Genomic DNA, 26,986 nt, shown 5'->3' on the forward strand with positions numbered 1-26,986 from the left:
CAAATATAACAAAACTCTAAATCTATCCTTTGAAACCAAAACTCCAACAAAAACAACTCACTATCTGAACTACGAATAATGAGACAAAGCAAAACAAAGGGGTGGCAACAATCCACTAACCTAGTGTGTCTAACAGATGTTACCTAGGTGATGAGATGTAGGGTACCCCAAACTTGCCTAACTCCTCCACCTCCCATCACTCACACACACACACACACACACACACACACACACACACCCACACACACACACACACACACACACACACATTCAACAATGCTCGGAAAACAAGATCCACACTAGAATCAGCAACTAACAAACAATCATACAGCAGCTCTGTAGTCAGCAGCAGGCCCATGTTTTAGAGGAAGAAGGCTTCCTGGGTGCCTCTTTTATGACTGGCCCTGGCTGCTGATAGGCCAGCTGAGGGTGGCGGGATCCAATCAGCCGTCTGTCTCAGGTGCCCAGGCAGGTACTGACCAGCTGCTGATTAGCTGCAATGAACAAAAAAGAGAGCAAGAGGAGGGAAAAACAACACAACATGTACAGCCTGCCTGGCGCATAAAATATACGCCAGAATGTATCTATTTTCTATTGTGTTTGTTTGTTTTCAATATGGGCAATGCCTTGTTAACATGCTGCTGTGACAAAACAATTTCCCATTTGGGAGATAAAGTATATCTAATTGAATCTTATTTAATCAGGAAGTATTTTGAGGTACACACATACATACATACACACACACACACACACACACACACACACACACACACACACACACACACACACACACACCTAGATTATAAAAGGACTGAGAAGGCATGAAAGACGGGAACCAGTGTTCATTCACTTATTCAACATCTACATGAAGTATTATCAAAGAGTATACACTGCACTATATCCTACTGTTCAAAAACAATAATGAAAACATTAGGAATTCTGAGGATATGGAAAGAATGTCTGAGCATAACAAATAAAACATAAGAATAAGGAATGAAAATGCTGAGTGTACAAGACTATGTCAACTGTGTGTGTTTCCAGCCTGTAAATGAGCCTGTACTGTCTTGAAAAACATGAAGTAAGCACCATGATATCCAACTCAAAAATAATCATAATGAAAGGAGTGCAGTATCTTCAATTGCAAATTGTAATGATGCAAAAATAGCAATTAAAGCAGATAAATGATTCCCCACTCCCTTTGAAATGCTCAGCTTTAAGGCGTGGGGAATGTCTCTTCAACTATAGCTTGTTTTATTGCAGTGGGCCATACATTTACCAAAGTACGATTACTTCATTTGATTGTTTCTCATTGGGACACGTTTTTAGTTAAACGGCAGCTAACTGTGAACGTCAATTTCAACTTGAATGTCATTGCTCTTTGGGGAAATACGTCTTGCATTCAAATCAAACACAAAAAAGAGGCAAAACAATGTACTTTGTGGAGGAGGTGGGAGAAAGGAGAACAATGGCCAACTGTCATCATTGTTGTACAACATGCCCCCCCCCTCCCTCCAGGACACCCTGTCAGACTGCATAACCACCACAGCCCCTGGTAGACCACCACACACAACAACACAGACTACAACACCACTGTTGTGCAATCTATTATGTAGACTGCCTAATCTGTTTGTACCACCCAATATCCATAACAACGTTAATAATAATGTTATATAACATTGTGCAATATACATATAGTAAATAAAGTATTTGCTATGGTTATCCTGCAACTACTTAATTTCTTTATACCTGATTCACTTATTTGTTTGTAATGCTTTTTTTGTTAAGTTTATATACTTTCAAAGAGTAATTATTATATAATTTTAAAATGTGTACTCATTCGTCCTTTCCACTTTCCTACTTATTGTTTGATTTGGTCTCTATCAGTATATTTATTCTGATTCTTGAGAGACAGCAGAATATAAAACTTTGAGTACAATGTGTGTTATAAGCTGTATGATATTGTTATTAAAGTGTTCTTTGTCTTTAAGGGCCCTTATTGTGTTGTATTGGGTTTACCCTTTCCTATAACGTTCCTGTGCATGTAAATGGTCTTCAGAGGCTAAAGTCCCACACTTCCTCTCCCACACACTCTCCCCCATGCCTAAAACGCCTTGATTGGACTCTTTTGTTTACATCCATAGTTAGTGCTGCTATTGGCTAGCGCTTCAACACATTGTACGTGACAGGCTAAGGGGCGGGACATCTATAAGCGGTTGACCAATCACAACAGAGCCGGCCAGTAAACCAATCTGGGCTGTGGTTTCAGACAGAGGGTGAAAATAGGTGCTGCAGCACAGGCAGTATGAGAAAAATACAGCACTTTGTGAACATTAAAGTATGTAAACATGAAAAGTAGAGGAACAACAAACAATTATAAAACCTGAACATTAGCATAATCGGGCTCCTTTAAACTCGGACTACTTAGTGAATGCCCTCTTTCTGCTCTTTGTATCCCTCCCTGACTTCACTGGTGGTTCTATTTCTGCCTCTAATCACATTTACAGGACTGCTTGCTCATGCCCTGGAAGACGCACAAAGAACACGTTTAAGAGGTCAACTCCAGATGGTCAACTGGTTTAATGAAATCTGAAGTCCTTTTCAACTCAACTCAATTATTCATATGCAGGTCTGTAGAGAAAGGAACAATGACACAATGTTACTGTTTATTAAAACACATTGAACAAATACACAGAATACAAATAAAAAGATGACAATTCACTTTTTCATTCACTTGCTATACAGCACAAATATCAGAACTTTTAACACTGCTTGGAGCTCATTGTCGGTAAATGCTAGATACGCTAACGCCTGCCCAAAGTGAACCGTCAGATCAAACGCTTCACATGCTGTGCATTCGCTGCAACAAAGGTGCCTTTTATCAGGGTCTTTTGGTAGCTTTTGAAGCCATGTTAATAAGCATGTACATACATTGTTAACATATTTATAATATTAGACTGAAGCATTTTTTTTCTAACAGACATTACATTCATACTGACTTCAGTTTGATTGCATTTCATTGGAGTGGCGTGTTGTTGACGTTCTCTCGTCGCTCCAGGACATGATTCCGATTAATGAGCACATACGGTGCCCTCTATGGCAACACCATCCAGCAGACATTCATTTTTTTTCAGTTCCATACGTAGATCTGTATGAGATGGATTTATCTCTGAAAAATCTTTCAAGTATTTACATTTTTCTGAGGTTCTATCCGTCGAGCAACCTAATACATGTCATGGTCGATTATAGATGGCATGAACAAAACAGCACTGATAAACACCAACAGAGAAAAGCGCAAAAAACTCATGATGCACTTCAAGGTTCATTTCCTGTTGCTTTAAAAAAAATCAGTCTGAGAATGTGTTGAAACTGAATTTAAGAGGGGTTCCAGTAACACAATATACTGTAAGTAAGGGACAACGGGACAGAGGAAAAGAACCTCAGGACAAGAAGTTGCAAAAAGAAGAGTAAGAAAATACACTCACCAACTCTGTACAACATTACCTCTTCAGTTTGAAATAGTCCAATCACAATCGTCGTCCCGACAAAGTTAAATACGTGCTTTCAATGGCTGTTATAATACAAACATGTAATGCCACTTGTCTTTGGAAAAAATTAAAAAAGTCCACAATCGAGAAATGCCTTTGTAGAAATAAAGAAAATATAGTAAGCTTGAGTTTATAAAATACTGTTTCACTTAGTGGACTGCCACTTTAGCACATAACAGTACGGACAAGATATGTAGCGATACCATGCTAACGTGTGTTCACAGGAGGTAAAGCAGTAGGCGACAACCAACAGTTTGAAAAAAGCCAAAACATAACTCACGAAACAGGAAGTGAAGACGTTATGCTGAGAGAAATTGGTCCTTGGAAAGTCAGATTATTCCTGTAAATATAGGTTTAGACTGTTAATATGTGTATCTTTAGTAACAGTACAGTACGGTCTTCACCTCTGAGGAGGAAATACACTGCATCCAAGAACAAAATCATACTGGAGTATCTTCTTTAATGGCACCAAATACATCTTATCTTAACTAACGTAAAATGAAGCAAAGCTAGTTTTGCAACAGATACTAGACTTAAAGTGACAGTATGCTATAAGCACATGTGTTTGTATTATGTTCTAACACTGAAAGGGAACTGGGAAAGTCCCTGGGATGTATGTAAGAGGGGGGAAAGAAACTCTCCACTGTGTTCTCAGTTAGGCCCGAACATTAAAGCCCTGTATGTTGAGACCAGAAGAGTTCCTGTTTATAGTGCAGTCCCACTGGTCATGGCCCCGGGGTTTAAGCTCTACAGCCACTACTAACATTCAAATATAAGAAGAATCACAAATATTGTACCATACACAGAAATGCTTCTCTGAAATGCGTTTTAAAACCATTCCTGCACCTTCTTCTTCTTCTCTGCGCCATCTTCATTTCGCCAGGCTTCTGTATACATATGTTCACTATGATTAGACCTATGTGAGGTAAAATAAACAGCAGTCTCTGAGTATGTACAGTACAAGAAGCCAAACCCTTGCTGGCACTGCAGTCAAGTTTATCCGCAGGTTTTGCGGAGATTACTTACTCCGAATTTCCAGTGGGTGGCAGTCTTTAGAGGATTCAGACAGACTGTGTCCAGCTACTGCATACATGATGAGCGTTTGTGATGCTTTCAAATCAATATCCACTGGTTACTACATGAATGACAAAACACATATTCATTAAAGTAACAATACTGGCCCTCAGGAAAAATGACCTCCTCTCAAATGATGAGCGAAGTCTTCCTCAACTCCGCTCCTCTTCACAGGGAATTAGCTCCGTTGGGACGAAGTCACAGTGTACAGGGAATAGGCAGATGAGAAAGCAACATGGCGTACGCAGAATGTCGAAGATTAGAATGAGCCCCAATCAAAAGCATCATAATCTCAAATCCAAATTTCACCTTGAAGCGCGAGGAGAGAAATGAAAATCCTCTTTCTGCTTCATTTTCCCTCCTAATCCTTTAGCTCTCCAGCACACAATAACAACAGCCGATATCTACTTCTATGAGATCGTTGAAAGATAAAACTGCAATTGTTAGGTTAGACACATCTGCATTAATCAGAGAGCTGGACTGTTGATTGTAAGTCAGGAAGAAGCAGGAGAAAGAGAAGGGGGAGGAAATGGGAAGCCGTCATCCGTACAGAATCCATCCCTGGGAGTGTTTCTGACCTCAAATCAGTTTTACAAAGCTTGCCTAGTCCTCTATGCAGATGACATCACTCGGTTTGCCTGATTTGAGGTCAGGCGTGGCCACGTCTCTCAAGGAGTCAAGTGACTTCTTATCCAGATGGCTTGTAGGGGGCGGAGGGCCATTAGAGGACACTAAAGAGGAAGAAAGATGTTATATTTTAGTGTGTAAAAGCTAAATAAATATATATGTTTTGGCATATTATAGTGAGAATTATGACATACAATGATTCAGTGGTTTTCAAACAGAGCAAGCACTTCTTATTAAAAAGCAAAACTGAAAGTGAGCATACCCAAAATGTCTGCAAACCCTCATTGTGTATGCAACTAAGGTAAGTAAGATAGGTCAAAGTTGAATAAGGACGTCGGTCTGTCAGCTGTGATAGATAGGACAGTTTGGAAGAGAAAACAAAAGGAATTGGAATTATTACTCAAATAAGTTAAGCTCACCTGGGGCTCTGTTTCAAACATGAATGCTGGTGTTGCTTGCCCTATCAGGTCTTTGAGGGTGTGAACTGATATGATAACGGTCAGGCTGTTCAGGGTCCCACGCTCCAGATCTCAGTTATTCACGTATACACTCTAATTACTACATATACAAATGATCAAGATAAGACCTACATTATGATTAGCCTGCATTATCCTTTAATTGAATTACCCCTGACATTGTTTCAATTTAGCAGCCATCAAAAAAACGTAAGTCATAACCTCCACCATCGTTGAACACATTGGCATATGTTTAAACTGAATGCAAGTCATTCATTTCTTTAGTTACATTTCTGGAAATGTCTTCTTTATGTTGTGTCCATAATGCAAAATAAAGATACTTGTATTGCATTAAAATGTGAATATAGCACTGTATAAATATAGTTGTACGCACTCAAAAGGATTCATCATCCTTTATAACAATGATAATTACACACTATAAAGTTATAATGGTTTATAATGTCAAGTACTTCATAATACTTGTCACTCACTGATATTGTTTTTTGCAAGGCTCATAGTGCATTTTAATTTCAATAGTTGTCATTCATAATAATTACTTTAAAATGCCATATACTGTAATGCACAGTAATTATATCTCATATTGAGTATATTTATACAACCCATAATAGGAATTCTGATCATGCATTATATCCATGGGCTTGCAAAAAAACCTTCAGTTTAACCTGTTGATATATTTGTAATATTATAAAGCATCATGAATATGTATGAGCGTGTATAACTATAATTATATAGCACAGATTTTATAATGCATTATAGACGTGGGCATCATGTGTTACCAAAATATTTGATGTCTAGTCTATCAGAGCTATTGATGAACTATTCATTTCAGTAATCAAATATTTATGAATTAAAATATCATTAACAACCTCCAGGCGCAGCTGTGTTCCTTCCCCTATGATACAGCACCCTACAGTGCATGAAGATCCTTACCGCTGACGTAGGGTCCCAGAGGCATCTGGCTGAAGTTGACCATGGCCTGAGCCCCCGGTCCTCTGAAGCCCCCCCCAAAGCTGCTGCTGTACATCTGGGAGCAGCCGAACCCCCCCTGGCTGAAAGGCTGGGAAACAGAAATATTCAAGTAGAACAGTTATGCAATTAAAAGTTAGGATACCCCTACCCAAGTAAAAACTATGATTTTTATTAACTATGTAATGTACTGTAAGGCAAGGCAAGTTTATTTATATAGCACTTTTCAACACAAGGCAATTCAAAGTGCTTTACAAAAAATGAAAGACATTAAGCATTAAAAAAGAAAAGCTAATAAAATAAACATTAAAAGGAAAAATACATGGATAAAAGTTACAGTGCAGTTTAAGATATGAATAGTTCAATTAAAAGGAATTCCTTTCTGGGAACATATGGTCCAAATTGGGTGATATTCTGATCCTTATTTCGAAAGATAAATTAAACCACTATTTTCGGTTATCGGAATGATCCAAACATCTACCAAAATAACTCATTTTGCAGTACGATATTTTGGATAAAACCATCTTTTATGGGGGTCATGTCATCCTGCTCCATTAAAATAAATTACATCACACCTCTATGTGACGATAACAAGAGAGTGCCACAGCAAAATGATTATTCTATACAACAGTGATTTAGTTCAAGAAATGAACCAGGAAGGTAGGAAGTTAAAAACACAAAGTCAGAGAAAGTCCTCGGTTACGGCAAAAGTTGGCATAGCAACCGAAAACGCACAGTCACGAGGATTTGCAGCGTTAGGCTGTAATGATCTCTTGTATAACAGAGAATAAAACAAACACAGCAGAAGATGAAAGTGATGAGACGGCCTTTGTTAAATCCTCTGGGACTGAACCGTGGAGCTCAGTGGGGAAAGTAAACAACTTGAGGCAGACTCTGTTTTTCCTTTTCACCTGGGGAAACTCTTCCGTGGGGGATAGGAAGTCTCCGCAGGTTTTTGAAGAAATAATGTGGTTGCTGCTGAGTCGTGGATACACAGCACTTTAACGTTTTGGGCCATAGCCTTTTGATTTCTGAAATGTACTCAGCCCTGCACACATTTCAGTCCGCGTTGTTTCCTCACCAGCCTCCACTGCATAGTAATATGCTGCCTGTAGTAACTCAAAACTTATTTTACAAATGTGATCGCATGAATCGTTCCTATAGCAGATCTGCAGCTAGCTGGCGTAGCTTACCTAGTTATTCAAAATATACTGATACAAAAATTACAGCTATGACACACACCAGGTGTTTTGGCACATCTGTGTTTCTTTATTAGCTTAGTCTTTGAAACTGCAGCACGTTTCTCTTAATGGAAATGTTTTGGGGCACTGTGATGCGCCTGTCTGCAACCGTAGCTTTTGTTAAGGAAATCAAACAGAACTTTCAAAGAAGTGATAACTTATTCAATAAAATATTTGATCCCCCTAAAAAATACATGTAATAATATATAATAACAACTTCAATGTTGAAAGAAGAACCGAAAAACTGAGAATATTTATGCCAAATTAAGGTACATTTTATTTTATTTTAAATTTTGAAAAAATTTGAGTCTAAATTTGAGTCTTATATATTTTTGTAGTATTTTTTGTTTGTTTTGAAAATACTTTTTCTATCAACTGTTGTAAATGATAACAAAATATATATATATATAAAAAAAAGATATCATTTATCCATGATACATCATGGATAAATGAGACTTGGAATATACAGTTAACCACAATGTGTAAGAGCACTTTTGGACAAAGATTTCTTAAATTCAAGGTAACACCAGGTGAGGAATACATCTATAAATGATCGTTTCTTGAAGGGAAGAGAGTTTTCTGAAGACCCTCTGACCTTCTTGCACTGAGTCCCTGCTCACCTGCTGTGGGGGGGGCTCGCTGCCCCGGCTGGTGAGGCGGCTCAGGATGCTCCGCTCAGACATCTGGAGGCGGCCCGACACCGGCGGGATGCGGGACAGCATGTTGGGCAGCCGGGTTACATCAGCCTTCATGTCACTCAGAAGCTCCTCCAGCTGGTTCAGCACTGTCAGAGAAACACACACACACACACACACTTCATATGCGGATACTTTTTACTTGTTAACTCTCATATAATACCCGGAGGTTTATGAAATCAAGGCTAAAAAACCTTTCTTTTTACCACAGCTTTTCCAGAGGTGATATAACAACATTCTAAAACAATGTATTGCTTGTAAAGCATCTTTGAGCAATGAAAATATTTGAATATCATGGCTCTATTGTGACATGTTTGCATACTTTAATGTTCACAAAGCTCTTTATTTTCCTGTGCTGCAGCACCTCTTTTCACCCTCTGTCTGAAACCAGAGCCCAGTCTGCTCTGATTGGTTAGTTGGCCAGCTTTGTTGTGATTGGTCAACCGCTAAGAGATGTCCCCTTAGCAAATCAGGTACCATGTGTTGGAACGCTAGCCAATAGAAGCGCAATTGTTACATAATTATGTAATTATGTTACACAGAAGCGAACAAAGGAGTCCAATGCAATGGTGGCGTTTCAGGCAGGGGGGAGTGTCTGGGAGAGAAACTCCCTCTTGAGCAGTGGCGAGCCGTCAGGGCCCTCTAGGCCCTCTCTGAGTGCCTAAGATATTCAAAAAATAATAATTTGAAAACATAAAAAAAATAGCTAAAATTGTTTTTGCTATATTTTTCATTAGTTTTACCAAAAATAATTTTATTTAATTGTATTTAAAATAAAATGTCCAAAGAAATAAATCCTTCGAATCTGCCTGTTCAGTTTCTGTTGGAATGTGAAGGGTTATATTAAAGAAGCTCGTCTGGCCCTCTCTGCAAGTTACTGTCCTGCTATACATGTAAATTCACAGAGGGCCCGCTATAGTAACTCAACGAGAGAGTAATGTCAAATGACAGTACAATTGACCAATCATATCTTCCCTCTAAATGGGTGGGCTTTATTTTCACGGACTTTATGACCAGTTCCGCCCGCTGTGAGGTCTATGCATGTGCGTCATAGGGTCCTTCTCAGGTCGATTAAATGGAATCCTTGCGTCCCTCACTTGCGTCGTTTCCCTGCGTTTAGTCCCTCCCACCAGGGAAGCCTGGAGAGACGCAAGGTGATGGTGATGACATCATCAAGTGATGAAATTATTAACCGAGTCATTTTCAAGATTGAGTTACAATGATAAACTGGAGTGGCAAAGGACCAGCTGCATGACCCGCCATCAAGTGCTTCATCCAAAAGGACAGGAGGATGGACTTTGTGTTTCAGTGATTTGATCATCAAGTCATTTTCAATGCGGGCCGCCGAGCCGACTTCATTCATGTGTAATTGCTACTTGGCGGTGGGCGCCCTGTCATGATAGGTGTTTATATAAATGTGTTGTTTTGTGTGGTAGAGGGTCGCTGTCATTGACGCGTTTTGCACCCCGGGAACTTTGGGATTTTAGCCTTTGCTGACTATTTACAAAATGTAAATGTGTGTTACTTATAACACACTACAGGAAATCCTATTAAAAAGAGCGAAAACAACCTCTAATAAATGTAAGGTAGTAAAAAAACTGTGAGGAAATTAAGCACTGCCAAGAACAAAATGCCATAAAAATGTACTAAGGGTCACAGACAAGAACCTTGTCAAAACATAATAATTGAACACCTCCATTTTAAACAGTTTTTGTACTTGGCCTCTTCCCACATTGTCATCCTACTAATCACAGTAAGCTTGTTTTGACAGTGAATCAAATTGACACATAATGAAGCCACTGTGTCAAACAGGAGATTTACTGGCTGCTTGTGAGCTGCTCTACACTTAGCAACACGGAATGGAATAAAAGTCTGGATATACCGATAGAAATGTTTCCAATTTAAATAAACATGTTTTCTACTAATATGTGTCAGTATTTTGTATTCTTATCAGGTTGCTTTTCATAATTGAAATAGTCTTAATTTAAATGCAGGTTTTTTACTTATTTTCATTGATGACAGTAACAAAAGAAAGTTGTTTTTTTGCTGCAGCAATTTGAGTACTGCATTGATTGTAATACTAGCTACAAATATATATATTATTCAAAAGGAGCATATCAAAACGAGTTAGTATCGTATTAGGTCTTAATGAAATTGTTCAAACTTGATAATAAGGGGGGGATTTAATGTGATTAAAGTTTCAAAACATTTCTAAAACATATTATGTATGCGGGCTGACAGATGTCAAATAAAACATTTATATCAGTTATTTTGACCTTTAAAAGTCATGTTTGACGGATTCTTTTCCCAGTTGTCCACCTTTTGTCAGCTCAGGCATACATTCTGACGATGAATACTTTTTTTTCACTGGCCAACCGACCTTTGTGCAGCACGGCGTTGGCAGGCTTGTTCCCGGCCATGGACTCTTTGGACAGGTGCTGGTGGGACTCGGCCAGACACTCCACCTCAGCGAAGCGGGCGTTGAGGGCCATGGCGGAGTGGCTGGGGTCCTGGGTCATGTTCAGGTACGCTGCCCGCCTCAGCTGCTCCTCGATCACCAGAGCCTGCTCCAACAGCTTCACACACAGAGGGAGGAAGTGTTTTCATTTCCATTCAGATATAACAAATCCTTTAATCCTTCAATTATTTCAGCCTTCAGTGGTTATTTGTAATTATAATGATTGCCTTAAAGCGGCGTGCGAGGAACTTGTTCTTCATCTCGAGGTAGTTGCCCTTATGAATCTCAGTTTTGAAGGGCTCGTTCAGAATAGCATAGCGCGGGTCATTCTGGATGTCCTGCCAACGAGCGTAGCCGTGTCTGCGGTACAGTCAGGGTCAAGGGAAAGAAATACATGCACAGAAAAATAGAAATACTTAATAATAATAAAGGTAATAATAATTGTATTAATATTGATAATAATACAAAATAAAAATAAATAACAATAGTAATAATATAAATAATAATAATAGTAAAATAATATTAATACAAATAATAACAATGTAATGCTAATAATAATACAAATTAAAGAGCTAATATTAATCCTAATCATAATAATAACAAGAATAATAATACAAATTCTTATATGAAAAATAAAAAATAATGATGATAGAAATAATAATATAATATAATACAAATTGTAATGAATCATAAAAAAAAACAAAAATAATAATTAAAATAATAATAATATTTTGTACAAAACATGTCATACAAGCATACACAATAACACAATACATGAATAAAATACAAAAGTAAGCTGCATTCAAAATAATTTGGGGAAAATACAAAAAAACGATAGAACAGAAAGCAGTGGGAACTGGTGGAGTTATGATGTGTGGGGGGGGAAGTTTCAAAGGAAAGAGCAAGCTTGAAGAGGTGGGATTTGAAGGCTTGTTCCTAATAAAGACAAAGATGGTAGGGGTAGACTGTCTGATGTGGTTGGACTTCAATAAAAAGATGTGGAAGGAGTAGTTTTATATAACTCCTCACACGTTATATCTATATATATATATATATATTGACTGCAGCTTCCCTCAGGCCATAAGAAATAACATTTCTTTGCCAGATGCATCGCTCCTCGCTCCTACATCTGGAAAAGGATACGTTACGATGCCGGCTAAGAGCCAGTAGTCATGGCGACGGTGCCAGATGTCATGCATCTTTCCTGAAGACAGCGCCGCTCGCTCCTCAGTCTGCCAGAGGGTGTGCAGCTCTGACGGCAAAAAGTAAAAAGACAAAGTGTTTTTTCACCACATTAAAAAGTCACATTCAAGATGTTTCCGGAACATAAAGAGGAGTAATGTAACAACATAAAGAAGATTCACGACAAAACAAAGCTGTTTCATTGTAGCACCTGAAGTAAACAACCTGTAGTGAGACACTGCAGCACAAAGTCATAAAAGACAGAGACAAGGTAACTACTTTAACACGACATGAAGACGTGAGGGAGTTTCACAATGTCCTCCTTTTGTAAAAAAACATATTAAAGTCTACAAGCAGTTTCAAATAAGAGATTTGTTTTCCTTTCAATCACTTAATTACTTTTTCTATTACAGTTCTATTCAATTCATGCAGAATGAGGGAGTGGCTTTGTGAGTCCAAGACTTCAAAACTGTTGTATTTAAATATGGCTTTCAGACTTGAGAAAGAAATAAACCTTAAAAAAAGTCTAATTGTTCTCTCTGAGTTTTCATTATTCTTCGCTGTGTATTCATTTGACGGTATCCTCACAACAGCCTCGTCTCTTCTGTTTGTCCATTGTTTAAAACTTCAAAATATTACAAGCCAATATTATGGAAATGACTCATATCATATTTGACTCTATGTTGGTGTTTTTGTCTTTATTTTAAATATATCCTACCTACGGTCACAATACAGACAGTAGTTTGAACCTTTTTATCTTATAGATCTTCCCTTCTCTCCTATGAGGAAATTGTGTAATAGATTTTGACGATTTAGTACAGAGACAATAGCATATATTTTCAACAGCTCGGTCTCATCCCCCCTGACAGACAGAATTTAGCTGCAAGTGAAGCCAATGAATGCAACTCAACTTATTCACGTTAAGATAATTGCATATACGTTTACAAGAGGTACAGGAGGAGGGGGTTATATTATACTGCTCAGAAAATGTACTTTAAATCAATTTGCATTCTCTGTTAAAACTGCACTGAAATGGAACAAGCCACGTACAGTTATTTAGAACTCATTTGAAGACAGTTGGTTAGTCAGCACTAAAAAATGAGCTGCACTTTACTGTCCTCTGCCGGTCTGTTCTGCTGTAACATGTAGCTTTCTTTTTGCTATGATATATATATATATGTTTATATCTTTGGTTTAACAAGCATGTCCTGGATTGGGAGTGTCCTTTGCTTGCTTCCGTAACATAGTGACATCACTATGTATCACTCACACTTCTTTTGGCTAGCGCTCCAACACATTGTACATGATAGGCTAAGGGGGAGGGACATCTCTAGGCGGTTGACCAATAACAACAGAGCCGGCCAGCTAACCAATCAGAGCAGACTGGGCTCTGGTTTCAGACAGAGGGTGAAAAGAGGTGCTGCAGCACAGGAAGTATGAGAAAAATAAAGAGCTTTTTGAACAACATCTTATTTAAAATATATAATTAATCATTTTAGGGTGGCTGTTGAACCTTTCTCGAAGGAACTACGGCTGAATAATAGCATATTGGTTTATTAATGTGCATAAGTAAACTAATGAAAACTGTTCTTACCTGTAAAACCTCCATCAGCGATATTGAACATGAACTTGACTTTGTATCCATTTTTGTCCTCCTTCCTGCTGTCATCCATCTCGTCCAACATGTCTTTATCTCCATTTAATCGACCCTCTAATGCATCTTCACTCTTCATATCGTCTGCCACAGCTACATAAAAGACACAACCATCTCTTAAAAGAAAAATCTATGTAATGGCCTACCACTTAGGATTCATTTGTGTTACAAAAAGCACAATTATTGCACCTTACAAGGATTCATGGCAATTATACCTGGCTTACTTTCTTTGTCTTCAGTTTTTGTCGAAGGAAAATCAGTATCTCCTTTTTCTGAGGACTTTTCTGGTTCCTTGCTGGGCTCAACTGTGCCTAAAAAAAGATGTAATTAAACAAAGCAGCAGAATAATAAATATAACAGCTAATCATCATGCAGCACTCACTTCTAGGCGAGGTTTGACTGGCTGATAGCTCTGGCTGTTTGGAAGCAGACTCCTTGGAGTTGGCAGATGGCTCGGTCTTCGCAGAGGGCGACTCGGTTCTGTCCCTTTCATCTCCTGTTTTCTCCTCTGAGCTGGCCTTGCTCTCCTCGCTGTCAGCCGCCTTCTCAGGTGCAGACGCTGCCTCGGCACTGGAAGACTGCCGAGGGACAAACAGACAGGGAAACAGGAGGAGAAACAGTGGAAGTTGGTAGAGGGCAAAGTTCAAAGGTGTCTAAGTTTGACAGTGTCTGAGGATGATGAGATGTGTGCAGTTAAATAGTGATGAGGACATGGATAAGACATTAAAGAAGAACTGAATGACAGTGATGGATGGAGGGAGAAAAAAAGGACTCACTTCCTGTTCTGAAACTTTCTTGCCATATTGCTCTGTGGTGTCCTTGTCTTCAGCAGCACTCAAGAGAGACTCAGGCTTCTCTGCAGTGCAGAAAACAACAACTTTTTAGCAAAATGTCGTCCTAAGTATGAACTTCACCTATTCTGATCAAAACCACCCAGAGATTTGACTCTGACCTGGTGGGATGGGGGTGCCCGGCTGCGTGGCCACAGGGCTGGCAGGAACAGGCGTGTTGGGATCTGAAGACAAACTCTCCGTCAGTTTCTTCAGCTCCATGCCAATGGGAATCAGGTCCGGAGAACTCAGCTTCCCATTTACATGCTCAAACTCTTGCACCTGCAAAGAAGAGATTGGAAGTAAATAAAGAAATCCTGCTCTACATGGGATTGTAAAGAACAGTTCATGTGGCAAACTGAAACAGTCTTTCAGTTTTACAATGTATCTGTGTCTGGTTGCACCAAGTCTTCCAAGTCCAAACTAAGCCGAGTTTCATGTAAATGTTGTTTTCGTTTATTACAAATATCTCCTTTAATTTAATAATGGTAGAGCTGGCCCCATGTGTTGGGGCTTGGTCCCGATCGATTGGGTTCGAATCCAGTCTGGGACCATTTGCTGCGTGTCTCCCTCTTTCAACACTATCACTTACATAAAGGCACTGGTTGCCCCAAATAACAAAAAAATATATATTTAAAACATATATATATATATACATTTGTCAGTGACCATGGACAAAAGTAATTTATTAAAAACATCAGTCTTGTACAAAAAACATCCACTACATACCTTGGGGTGAAGAGATGCATTGAACTATAAAGCAATCAACACCAATAATAGATAGATAGATAGATATTGTTTGTTAGGTAAGCGTTATTGTATATGTATCCCTCATTCTTAAATAATTGTAGCTACAAGCTAACTATGGAACACATTTCTGTGTGTTTACATATATTAATAAAACAAAGACATAGCAACATTTACAATGGACTGGCGGGTAAACTTATAAATATAAATTAGCCCGTTTAATCTGTAGCTACTAAAATTAAGCTTCAACTTGGTGATGCTACAGTTATCGTCAAGTTACAATTCGGACTGCTTTTGATTGGACAGTGCTCCGAATTTTATATACATTTTTTCCCACAAGGTAAGTTATTTTTAAAGTTGAATGTATAGGCCACGTTTTACCTATTTAAAACTCGCTTAGTTCCTTCACATAAACAAAAAATGCTCAAGTGCACAAACTCCAGAAACCTTTTGTTAGTCGTTTTGTTGCCCAGGTGTATAAGCTACATGGGAACCAAAGCTAACAAAACATCGATACCTGTGGTTTGTGATGTATAAAAGAAGGTTCCTAAAAAAAGATGTTTCCCTCTTGCCTGCCTCTGCCTGAACCGCTTGACCTACTTCCTCTGATCTCACAGCGCTGCAGCAGAGCGCTTGGTATTCTGAGTTAAAGACGTCTCGGGGAGAAGAACCCGTACCTTCTTCCTGACGAGGGACATGACTCCGATCCTGGTGAGAACGTGCTGACGAGACAGTCCCTCGCGTGGGACTCCGTCAGCGAACGTCTCTGCTCCGTCTGCCCCCGGCTCACACAGATGTCTCATGAACAGAGACACATAGGCCCTGATGGGAAAGAAAACACTTTACACTACGAGATGTTTTGAGAGAGAGGTTACAGGCACGAACACCGATTTGAAAAGGTCCCGGCAGGAGAAGCACAAGAAGATTGTAATTAATAGTTAGTTTAATGAAAGGCAGTTGAAGCAAAACAATTGCCGAACAGATACAACAGTAATCTGATTACATATTTTATTAATGTAACAACAATAAAGTTACATATTTTTTGTATCTTTACAACGTACTCCTGCTACATGTCAACCGTTACTCCCCAGGCCTGTGTGGTACTAGCACCCCCGTATAGTAGTTAAGTATAAATCCCGCTTTAGCAGCAATGGCAGCACCACCATTAGTAAAACCCATATTTTTAATTTAGTAATTATAGAGCAATAGCAGTAGTATAGTAGTGATAGCTTTATTTAAGCAATTATAAACACATCTCAGGGATACTTGCTGTCTCAATATCTATTTATTATTAATATTTTGTATCTGTTCTAAATGTACCTTAGAGGAATATGTTTCAAGTTTGTAATACTCTTATCAACATATGAGTGGACAAATATGCTTTATGCAAATGTATGTTTATTATCATTGGAACAAAGACAAATATTCTCCTGAATATTCTCAACACAACCACCTGGAGCCTCTCTCTCTCTCTCTCTCTCACAACCCCGTGCACTTCTCTGCACTGAGCCAGTTGCTCAAACAGACAAGCCTGTTTACAGTTGTCGGCGAAATGCCCTCCTCCGTCTTCATACCAGTCAAAGCATGAGACCGAAGTTCCCACTGTGGGTCAAAATAATGCGCTGTGATGTGCAGTCGACACGTTGGATGCGATCCGAATGATCTAACGCAGCCCCTCGTGCTCCACAATGTTAAGCTGTAGCCCCCCATTTAGCTATCGCTGTCGCTGTCCAGGCGTCTCCCCGGCAAACTTTCAAGCGTGGTCTGCAGCAAGCGAGCGGCAGGATGTCAGCATCAGCTGTGTGATTGGCTTGCTGTTTAAAACACCTTTTTTTGTATCCATCGCTCGCTAGAATCTCCCTCTATCCAACTAACAACAACAACAACAACAACGTCAAGCCTTTGGGCTCTGAAACTACGGGGTGGGCCGAGGACAATTACACATGCGTTAATCGCACGTTAAAATAATTAGTGGCGTTAAAAAAAATTGCGTGTTATTAACGCGTTAACTTGACAGCCCTACTATTTATGTAATTTTTGGCTTTCGAAAGTGAGTAACCATGAAATCGGAGAGAGACCGACCTTTGCAAACTTTATATGAGCGTTCTGTAGCTTTGCCCTGGGCTAACCAATTAAATGTGGGGAGTGAGTGAAATAGCCTGGAGCTACCTCTCTACGAGATGTCAGGTCGCCCTTGACTTTAAAAAGTTGCGCTGTGTGAAAAGAGGTTTTTAATGCCAACGCCGCTTTGTGGATCACAGCTGCATGAAGGCCTCACCTGAACTCACGCTCGCTCTTCCCTCTCAGGTCTCGAACCAGCCAATGGGAGTTGAAGGCGTCCTGAGGGGGCATGCCCCAACGCATGATGGCGTTCAGGAAGGCTTTCCTCTGCCGGGCGTTGAACCCCAGCACCTTGTGATGAGAAGAAACAGCTTTAGGCAGAGAATGGAGTGAGCAAAACAAAAGGTATACTGAAAACGATATATAAATTGTTTTATAGCAGAGTCAAATGTTCTGATTGTTGTTGTGTAAAAGTGATATTGCATTGATCGTAGTTCTGTCCCAATTGCCCTTTTTAACAGAGTGCTGGGCTCAGGATCAGCTGCAGGGCAGTGATGGCACTTTGTGACCTTGCTATGAAGCCCATCCCTTAATTTCCCATTATTAGGCACAATTGTACAGAATTTAGAGAAACAGTCTTGCCTCACATTACATGATGCCAGTAAGGCTACTGCAAACAGGGTTAATACTACTCTATAAGATGCATAGGATCAGTGGTTGGTAGTAATATGTTATATTAACTCCATTACATTAAGTCTTTTTTCAATACATTGTACTACTAAGAGTAGTTGTTTTGCATATTTGAGTTAATTAAAATTGTAAAAGAAATGTACTTCTAGTCTGAAACGTACTGATAAAGTTAGCCTTGAATATAGACTCAGCTGAGCTCACACACACACAGAAAAATGTCCGAGATGGAGAGAAAATGTTATTTATCATCCAAAGACACTCGACACCATGACCATCAAGAATACATTTAAATCTGGGGAACAAGTGACACATTTAGGGAAATTCATCAGATCCTGAGAAGTCCTTCAGGAAAACTTGTTTAAACCTTACCAAACGAGTACTTTTTGTATATGAATGCTTTTACTTCTACTTAGTATAGTACATTTTACTTGAGTACAATGTATGTTTCCTCCCCCCACCACTGGAGTACTTGCAGCCTGTAATTCATACCTCAATACTGCCCCCAACCCGTGCCAGTAAGGGAGGCAGAGGTTTGTCCTTCTCATTCTTCATCTGCCGACGAGAGTGTCTGCGTCCTCCTACAGATAATGAAACCAACTGCACTGTTAGAACGACCTCCAGTGTCTTACTAGTTCAGGAATACCTTGTGTGAAGAAGTGTTGTCGTGTGGTGTCCCACCTCAGAGCATAATAACCGTCTGAAGGTAATAAAGTTTATTATTTTTTCGTGCCGCCTACCTTCAGGCCTCTCCTCGAAATCTTCGTCCTCATCCTCGGACCCCACGGAGTACTCCGACTGATTATCTGAAAGATCATCCTGCCACTCTGAGCCACACATCAGATAGAAACAGTACATTGCATTCACTTCTGTTGGTGGCCACCTGATGGCGCCATGGCACTGCAGATTACTACAGACCACTACAGCTCAGCAGACGCATGTTGTCCCGCCTTCTGAAGTGAGGTGAGGGTTCACTACTCTGCCAGGCAATCACTTTAAACTCAGAGGGTACCCTTAGCTGTGATGGGCTTTGAAATATTCTCACTCACAGAGCTGTTGAACTGTGGCAATCAGGGCCCTGAAGCTACTCCTAAATGTACGACTACAGGATGTATGCCAATGCAATAGACTAGAAACTGTTTAGCTATGAGACAGAAGCGCTTCAAAAGCCCTTTGAGACGACTTTAGGCCCGGTATAACACACTCTTTGGCAGAATTAATGGGGGTCAACTGCCCTTGTTGAGACTTAAGAGGATTGAATAAACATTGAGATTAATTTGCTGTTCTTGCCTTACTGATTAACCAAATTACTCTGTGTCAAGATAATGTCAGCTTGTTAGCCCACTAATGAAGCTAAGCATGTGTGAGCATGTGAGGAGTGCTGCTCTGTTATTGGATTAGCTGATTGGGATGTAAGCTGGATGTTGAAGTTGATCACATGTTACAACAAGAGCTGTTGACCTGCGCTGACGCCCGCACAGAGGTCGTTACACTGCTCTGTACTTCATTATCATACAGAAACACACGTACTATCTTAGCATAGGGCTGCACAATAAATGACAAGTTATTAAAATCGCACAACGGACTGGTCCAATATTTGGTAAAGGCAAGTATGCGGAAATACCTGAATTAAAGGGGCCCTATTATGCTAACTTTCAGCTTCATATTAGTATGTTGTGCCTCTACTGTGACACGTCTTTTTTCTCATACTGCCTGTGCTGCAGCACCTCTTTTCACCCTCTGTCTGAAACCAGAGCTCAGTCTGCTCTGATTGGTTAGCTGGCCAGGTCTGTTGTCGTAGGTCAACCGCTTATAGATGTCCCGCCCCTTAGCAAAATAGGATTGTAGCATTTGCAGAGCGTTTACACGCAAAACAACCGATATAACATACTACAGGGAAGGGGAAACCCCCAAGAGCATAATAGGTCTTCTTTAAGGTGGTGGTACTGCAGTTAAATCCTGCCTACAAACCTAATAAGAATCCTTAATAGTTAGAGAATCACACCACTGTCATTTCTAAATATTTGTAGTTTCAAAAATGACCATTCCCTCTAATGTCACCAGTCACATTGCATATTGCAATATAAATCAGCATAATTGCAATATTTTTTTCAAAATTGTGCAGCCCTTTGCCAGCAGTGTTCTTATAATGTGACCAAGAGTATCAAACCATACCTAACTATAGTGTTATTTGTACCAAGCACATGTGCCTTCATTATGGCAACAGACTGATGTTATATTTTTCAATGACATCTTGAAAGCTTCCATACAAATGTGTACAAATAAACTTCTCTACCTGGCTCAGAATCTGGCTGTGTAAATCGTATGCTCAGTTTTGAGAAATGCCCTGCCTGCACAGAACAGATAAGGTGTCAATCTTTAAGCTGATCTGTTGAGCGGTGATTGGTCCCAGAATGCCATTCAAAACACAACATTTACTTTTGACTCATGGAGGCAGTACTTAAAGTTCAGTAAAATAATTTGGGGAATACAAGAAACTGATCCATAAAATAAACCCAAATCCGACCTTAATTGAAGGGTTTATTATATTGTTAGATTAGAATTAGAACATAATGGCTCTTCTTTCTTAGACATTTTATTTTTGGCGTCCATGAGCCAGCTCCAAAGCTGATTGGCTAACAATGTTCTGGTTTCTTCTGACATCTGAATCCCATGTGCTCTTGTGTCTACTAATTGTTTTTCAATATGGTGAAGAATGCCAAATTCTGGCACCAATGTGTAAAAATAAAAGTGGCACTAATGTAATATGGTTGTTGCTACCAAAACGCAGCCAGGAAATTGTTATATGTGCCAATATTAAATAACAAAAGTTAAGAGATGATTTTGCTGAATATATTAGGAACAGCAAGAAAGCCATTTCGTGGTGATGGAGAAGCTCTGTGTGTCTGGGACAGTCTACCTTGGTCTTCCTGGGTGGTGTCGTTGTAGTTGACCTGCTTCCGGATGCGTTTGCCTTTCCCCAGGTTGCGGGCCAGGTCCTCCTGCTGCTGCTCGTAGTGGTGACGGAGGAGCTTCTCCCAGAAGTCCGGATCCACGTTCTCCTCCTGCTTGATAATCTCCCGCTCCACCTCCTCCTGCACGTTGGCACAAAGACAACATTCTGATGTTTTATACGACATAAATCACTGTTTCTTTCCAAGTAAACTACTTCTTCATGACAAAATCATCAGACAAAGTATATTCTAACTTGTTTTAAACCAAATTCCAAAGTTAAAAACCAGCTGCTGACTCTTAAACGTAGAATTTTCCTAACTTCAGTTATTATATAAGCTACACCTTTATTCAACCCCATTCATCATGCTGAAGAACATTGCTATGTTCTCACCTCTCCTTCCTCTTCTTTCACCACATACTGAGCCACCTTGAAGGAGCTCAGGTACTCGTTCGTGTTCTGAACCTCTGTGTCTTCGGTGGTGTCCCGACTGCGGTCCAACAGGTTGGAGATGGCGTCATCATCGTAGTGAATCACATTTCCCTCTTCACAATCTTTGTTGTCACCTGTGGATCAGATGCTCTTAGTTAATGGACAAAATGAGTACACGCATATACAGTATGTTTGTCCATGTCTAAAGCTTTGACCTATTCAAACTTTACGAATTACGAGTGACTTAACAATCCAAAATAAGATGGACTCCATGGTAATTTGTTATGTGGTACACTTGTTTCAAGTCCTTTAGTGCCTTTCCTGAGATCAGCATCATCTCCAATTTGACTTTCTCAGTCATTTTCCAGAAATGCGGATCTGCAGAAGCAGTTTTTGGCAAAAATTAAGAATGCTTTTTCAAGAAAAGACTAGGGCTTCTCAACTACATTTCATCACATACAGAGCAAATGGAAATACCCTTACTGCTTTTAAAAGTAACAAAGAAAGCAGATACTTATAGAACCTCCAAATGCTCATCAAAGTCTCATTTGACTGACATTACATTGATATTTAATGATGATTTACTTAAAAAAATGTCTGCTTTAAGTAATTTACAAAATTGGAATAAGGTGCTTTGACAAACCCATGGCTCGTGCTGCTTCTATTTCATCTTTGAAAAGCTCCTCGGTGCCGAACTTGAGGATATCGTCCAGTTCCTGTTTGGACATGGATCCAGTTTTGGAGCCCAGGCCGGGCCTCACCACCAGGTGGGTCAGCATCATCTTCCTCTTCGCCACCTGAGTGATCCGCTCCTCCACCGAGCCGCGCGTCACAAAGCGATAGATCATCACCTTCCTGTTTTGGCCGATACGATGAGCCCTGCTGAAAGCCTGGGAGAGTGGAAAAGGACTTACAAGAGATGACATAGTGGTGAACAGCAGATCATATAAAACTATTAGCTGCTGGTTACAAGCCACAGCGCAAGCATGTCTTTATTTGAAAGTATCTGAAAAATGAATACTTGGATGTCATTGTGAGGGTTCCAGTCCGAGTCGTAGATGATGACGGTGTCAGCACTCGCGAGGTTGATGCCAAGACCTCCAGCTCGAGTTGAAAGCAGGAAGCAGAACTGCTGAGCGCCGGGGGCTGTGACAAGGAAGGAGAGGATTGTTTGTGTGTGACAGGGAGTGAAAGTATCCATAGATAGAGAGATTTCAGATGAACAAACTCACCATTGAAGCGGTCAATGGCCTCCTGCCTCAGGCCTCCTGTAACTCCTCCATCAATACGTTCATATTTATAACCCTCGAACTCCAGGAAGTCCTCAAGCAGATCCAACATCTTTGTCATCTGGGAAAAATCATAATACGGGTTGATTGACCTTTGAATAAAATAAATGAAATAATCTGCACTCTCAAAACCATTAGATGTCTGAGTATGAGCTGGCATTGGCACTGGATTAGATCAAATATGGATGGCCGGATTTTAGTAGTTTCATGGCCTCAGTATAATGAAGGCTGTGGCTTCCAGCTCAGAAATAATATCTATTTGACTATTACCTGAGAGAAAATGAGAACTCTGTGTCCTTCGTCTTTGAGTTTCCTCAGCATTTTCTGAAGCAGCGTCACTTTTCCTGAGGACTTCACCAGTTGGTTGCCATCATACGAGCCGGTGGATGACACAGGAGCTTCCTGTAAACATAAATCCAGGAATCAACTGGAGAAATAAATGCATACCTGTTAAATACAATTAGTTTAAGCCACAGGATTTCCGACCATTTTTCCCACAAGCCAAAATTGCTGCGAACAGGTTGTTATCTTGTGTGAATTCTCAGCCTCGGGCTGGGCTCTCTCTTCAGGGCATCGACATTCAATTTCATCACTCAAAGATTTTGCGCTCAGCATTGAGATCAAATATTGAACTGTGTTTAAAAATGCAGCCGTACCACAGCAGCCACTGGGAACAGGTAGGGGTGGTTGCAGCACTTCTTCAGGTCCATCATAATGTTGAGCAGCGACACTTGGTTCCCTCCACTTTTCGAGTTCAGAGCCTCGAAATTTCGTGTCAAAATGAACTTGTAGTATTTCCTGCGGGTCAGAAATCAGAAAGAATCAAGACAAGAATTATAAAACGATAACGTGTGGCAAAAAAAAGATTATTATGGAAATTACAAGCTAGTTTCATTTGATAGCATTTAAGACTTTACAACATGCCAAGTGAAATGATATTATTTATAAAAATGCCATCAGAATGAATCTATTAATATGAACTCCAAATCACGCCCTCACTATCATACAGTACTTTGTATGAGAAATATGTAACTGCTTACAGCTAAAACCTAAACAGTGAAAGTAAATGTGTCTCTTATTTCTAAGTGTTAGGAACTTATATTATGCTCTGGGTCAGAGAGCAAACATCTGAATGAATCAGGATAAGACTTAAAAAAAACAGCACTTTTTGAAAAAACTCTAGGATGCAATGTTGCTATTCAAAGTATGGTAGTGCATGCAGTATTCTAACTGTGAAGTGGAGATTAAAATCTAGAGTCAACTTAAAGTTAATGGCAGTTAGGACTTCACAACCTGCATAGTGAAACGAAGTAGTGCAGACGGTACTTTAGCTATAGTATGGGTAATGTGTAACTTCCAACAGGTGACACAGGTTAACCGTAACAGCATTTTTAATAGTTTTCCATTTCTTAATTGTTTGAGGCCTTTATACCCTATTGTATCTAAGGTGTATAACTAAGAAATAGTTTATATTACAGTAAATGGACATTTTAAGAAGATTTGCAAGACAGCAGCAAAACAGAGTATCAACTTCTTCTTCTTCTTCTCAGTGGCTCACTTCTGCATGGGGCTGAGCTCCACCCGGACGATCAGCTCTGTCTTTGAAGGCATGTTCTTGAAGACGTCCGCTTTCAGCCGTCTGAGCATGTGAGGGCCCAGCAGGTCGTGGAGCTTCTTGATCTGGTCCTCCTTAGAGATATCAGCAAACTCCTCCAGGAAGCCTTCCAGGTTACTGCACGGATCACACGAAGAGGAATGTAATGATCAAATTAAGCCAGAGTGAAAAATAATTCATATTTAAATCAAACTTTACAATCAAGCAACACAAGGTCTGTCTATACATCTAAGTGGGGACATAATGGAAGCACCAGCATGCTGACGCTTTTATCGAAAACTACTTGCATTAAACCAAGAGAATAAAAACTCAGAATAGCAAGAAAACAGTCAGTGCATAAGCTTCAAATAAGCCAAAGCATGTGAAGTGCTGGAGCATTGGCTTTATATACTCCAAACCTTGTTAAAGTGCTTTTTTTGGCGTTTTCTTTTTGTTCTGGGGCAACAGAGTTGGAATTGGAGAAAGTGGGGAATTTGAAAGATGATGAAGGAGAGAGGGAGGACTTACTTGAAGCGTATCGGGGTGAGGAAGTTAAGCAGGTGGAACAGCTCCTCCAGGTTGTTCTGAAGAGGAGTCCCAGTGAGCAGCAGCTTGTAGTAGATCTTATACCCGTTGAGGATTCTGAAAAACTGCACCGGACATGAGGTATGACACACAATTCTCAAATAAAAACTCAATGACGCATTTGACAAACTTCACACAGTTTTCCCTCATGACACATGTTCTGTCAGCCTTTTTATGTCATGGATAAGTTCATGCACAAACATTTCCTCCTCATATCTGTCCGTGCCCCAGCTGCTTTCCTGTTGTTTTGCGACCCTGATAATATTCTTGCTGTTTCCGAAACAGTGCCAGAAACGCCGTCTTACCTTTGATTGGTTGTTCTTCAGTCGGTGGGCCTCGTCCACCACCAGGCAGGCCCAGGTGATGGAGCCCAGGATGGCCTGATCGATGGTGATCAGCTCGTAAGAGGTCAGCAGCACGTGGAACTTGATGGGAGTGTCTTTCTGCGAGGGGACGGAGGAAGAGAAGAGCAGCAACAGAATGTAAGTTTGACACATTTATGTTTGGTATCAAATTAGGGCTGTACAATTTGGAAAGAATAGCTTATTCGAATCATTTTGACTTATATTGCAAATCCAATACAAGTCAGATATTGAGTGGATTGATCATTTTTGCATCATGTTTCTCATTATCTTTCAAATATATAGTTAAATATTTTTGGAAGATCTGTACCAAAACAAATACGTTTTGTTTTAATACAGTAGAATACAATTTCTAGGCCATGATACCTCTCTAGCTCTACAATATTTAATTCGAAATGTTATTTAATTTGTTTAGCCTTTAACTGATGTTTTTGTTTCCTGTGACTTGAATGTCACAATAGTACATTTCGATTAATTGTGCAGCCCTAGATCAAATCCTGGATGAAAAATAATTGTTTGCGTTTTTTCTTAAAATGAATTATTGTATTGAGTGAGAGTTTTGAATTACCTAGGTTCAACTTTGCAACATTTTACATCATTTTTATTTAATAAAATTAAGAACAAAGAATAAGAAACAGTTATCATTTTGCATCCCCACTCACACATGCATGTACAAACAAACACCCCCCAGTCTCCATCTTAGGTCTTAAAAACATAGGAAGCAATTTACAGGTGTTTTTATTGTTTTGGAGAGAAAAGTGTTCTTGCATGTTCTTCCAGTAGGAAACAGCTGCGTGTTCACCTTCATGCGGAACACCTTGCGTCCGGACTTCACGGCGCTGTCCTCGAAGGTGAACTCGTTGTCCCTGATGATCGCCCGGCTGTCTTTGTCTCCGGTGTAGGTCAACACGTAGAAGTCCGGAGCCCACATCTCAAACTCCCTCTCCCAGTTGATGATGGTGGAGAGGGGCGCACTCACCAGGAAGGGCCCCTTCGAGTGACCCTAAGGGAGGGAGGGGGAAAACACGACACAAACTACTTTTGCAGCACAGTGGAAATATATCAGGGTATATGCAGGAATCCTGAAGTCAAATGTAATGCCTTTTAAGACCTTTTTTAAGACCCTTTCCACACATTTTAAGACCTCATGGCCACTTTGAGTTTTAACTGGTTACCTTGGCGACACACTTTACCTCACATTGACTATATACAGTATTGATTGTCCTTCCTCCTTATCTTCCAACCATTTAGACGCAAACTTGCATTTCCCCATAACGATGTTAACAACCGGCGTAAACGGACCTTTGCGCGCTATCAAGCAGTGAGCGTGCGACGTCCTGTTCAGATGACGTCAAATCCAACGGGATGCCATAAATAAACTACACAGAATCACACTACACACTTAGAATACAACCTCTTTGGACAATTTATATACTTATTGAAAACAAGCTACACAATGTAATACCTTGGAAAATGCCGTTTGATACTTTTTAATACTTTTTAATAGCCTTGATTTTCGCTAAATTGA

At 39.9% G+C, this 26,986-nt stretch overlaps 1 protein-coding gene across 5 annotated transcripts in view; it reads right to left on the minus strand.

Moving 5' to 3' along the window:
* Positions 1–1,783: 1,783 nt before the first annotated feature.
* chd5 (chromodomain helicase DNA binding protein 5) overlaps positions 1,784–26,986 on the minus strand; it is a 62,223-nt gene continuing 37,020 nt past the window's right edge. For 2 of the 5 annotated variants that reach the window (XM_034082888.2, XM_034082892.2), the window contains exons 15-40: positions 26,261–26,461; positions 25,402–25,539; positions 25,040–25,161; positions 24,476–24,649; positions 23,574–23,715; positions 23,188–23,319; positions 22,861–22,978; positions 22,650–22,774; positions 22,272–22,518; positions 21,590–21,762; positions 21,164–21,338; positions 18,984–19,049; positions 18,736–18,824; positions 17,774–17,907; positions 16,173–16,317; positions 14,871–15,030; positions 14,695–14,774; positions 14,301–14,496; positions 14,134–14,229; positions 13,859–14,011; positions 12,226–12,334; positions 11,310–11,442; positions 11,005–11,200; positions 8,550–8,713; positions 6,653–6,779; positions 1,785–5,350 (exon numbers count right to left, since the gene is read on the minus strand). In XM_034082888.2, the coding sequence (XP_033938779.1) occupies positions 5,223–5,350; positions 6,653–6,779; positions 8,550–8,713; positions 11,005–11,200; positions 11,310–11,442; positions 12,226–12,334; positions 13,859–14,011; positions 14,134–14,229; positions 14,301–14,496; positions 14,695–14,774; positions 14,871–15,030; positions 16,173–16,317; positions 17,774–17,907; positions 18,736–18,824; positions 18,984–19,049; positions 21,164–21,338; positions 21,590–21,762; positions 22,272–22,518; positions 22,650–22,774; positions 22,861–22,978; positions 23,188–23,319; positions 23,574–23,715; positions 24,476–24,649; positions 25,040–25,161; positions 25,402–25,539; positions 26,261–26,461 (3,723 nt within the window). In that variant the 3' untranslated portion in view covers positions 1,785–5,222. Of the gene's footprint in view, positions 5,351–5,508; positions 5,593–6,652; positions 6,780–8,549; positions 8,714–11,004; positions 11,201–11,309; positions 11,443–12,225; positions 12,335–13,858; positions 14,012–14,133; positions 14,230–14,300; positions 14,497–14,694; positions 14,775–14,870; positions 15,031–16,172; positions 16,318–17,773; positions 17,908–18,735; positions 18,825–18,983; positions 19,050–21,163; positions 21,339–21,589; positions 21,763–22,271; positions 22,519–22,649; positions 22,775–22,860; positions 22,979–23,187; positions 23,320–23,573; positions 23,716–24,475; positions 24,650–25,039; positions 25,162–25,401; positions 25,540–26,260; positions 26,462–26,986 lie in introns of all 5 variants that reach the window. The other 3 variants (XR_004552165.2, XM_034082891.1, XM_034082889.2) reach the window with 3 other exon arrangements.

This window comes from Pseudochaenichthys georgianus, chromosome 5 (assembly GCF_902827115.2).
Source record: "Pseudochaenichthys georgianus chromosome 5, fPseGeo1.2, whole genome shotgun sequence".
Taxonomy (NCBI): domain Eukaryota; kingdom Metazoa; phylum Chordata; class Actinopteri; order Perciformes; family Channichthyidae; genus Pseudochaenichthys; species Pseudochaenichthys georgianus.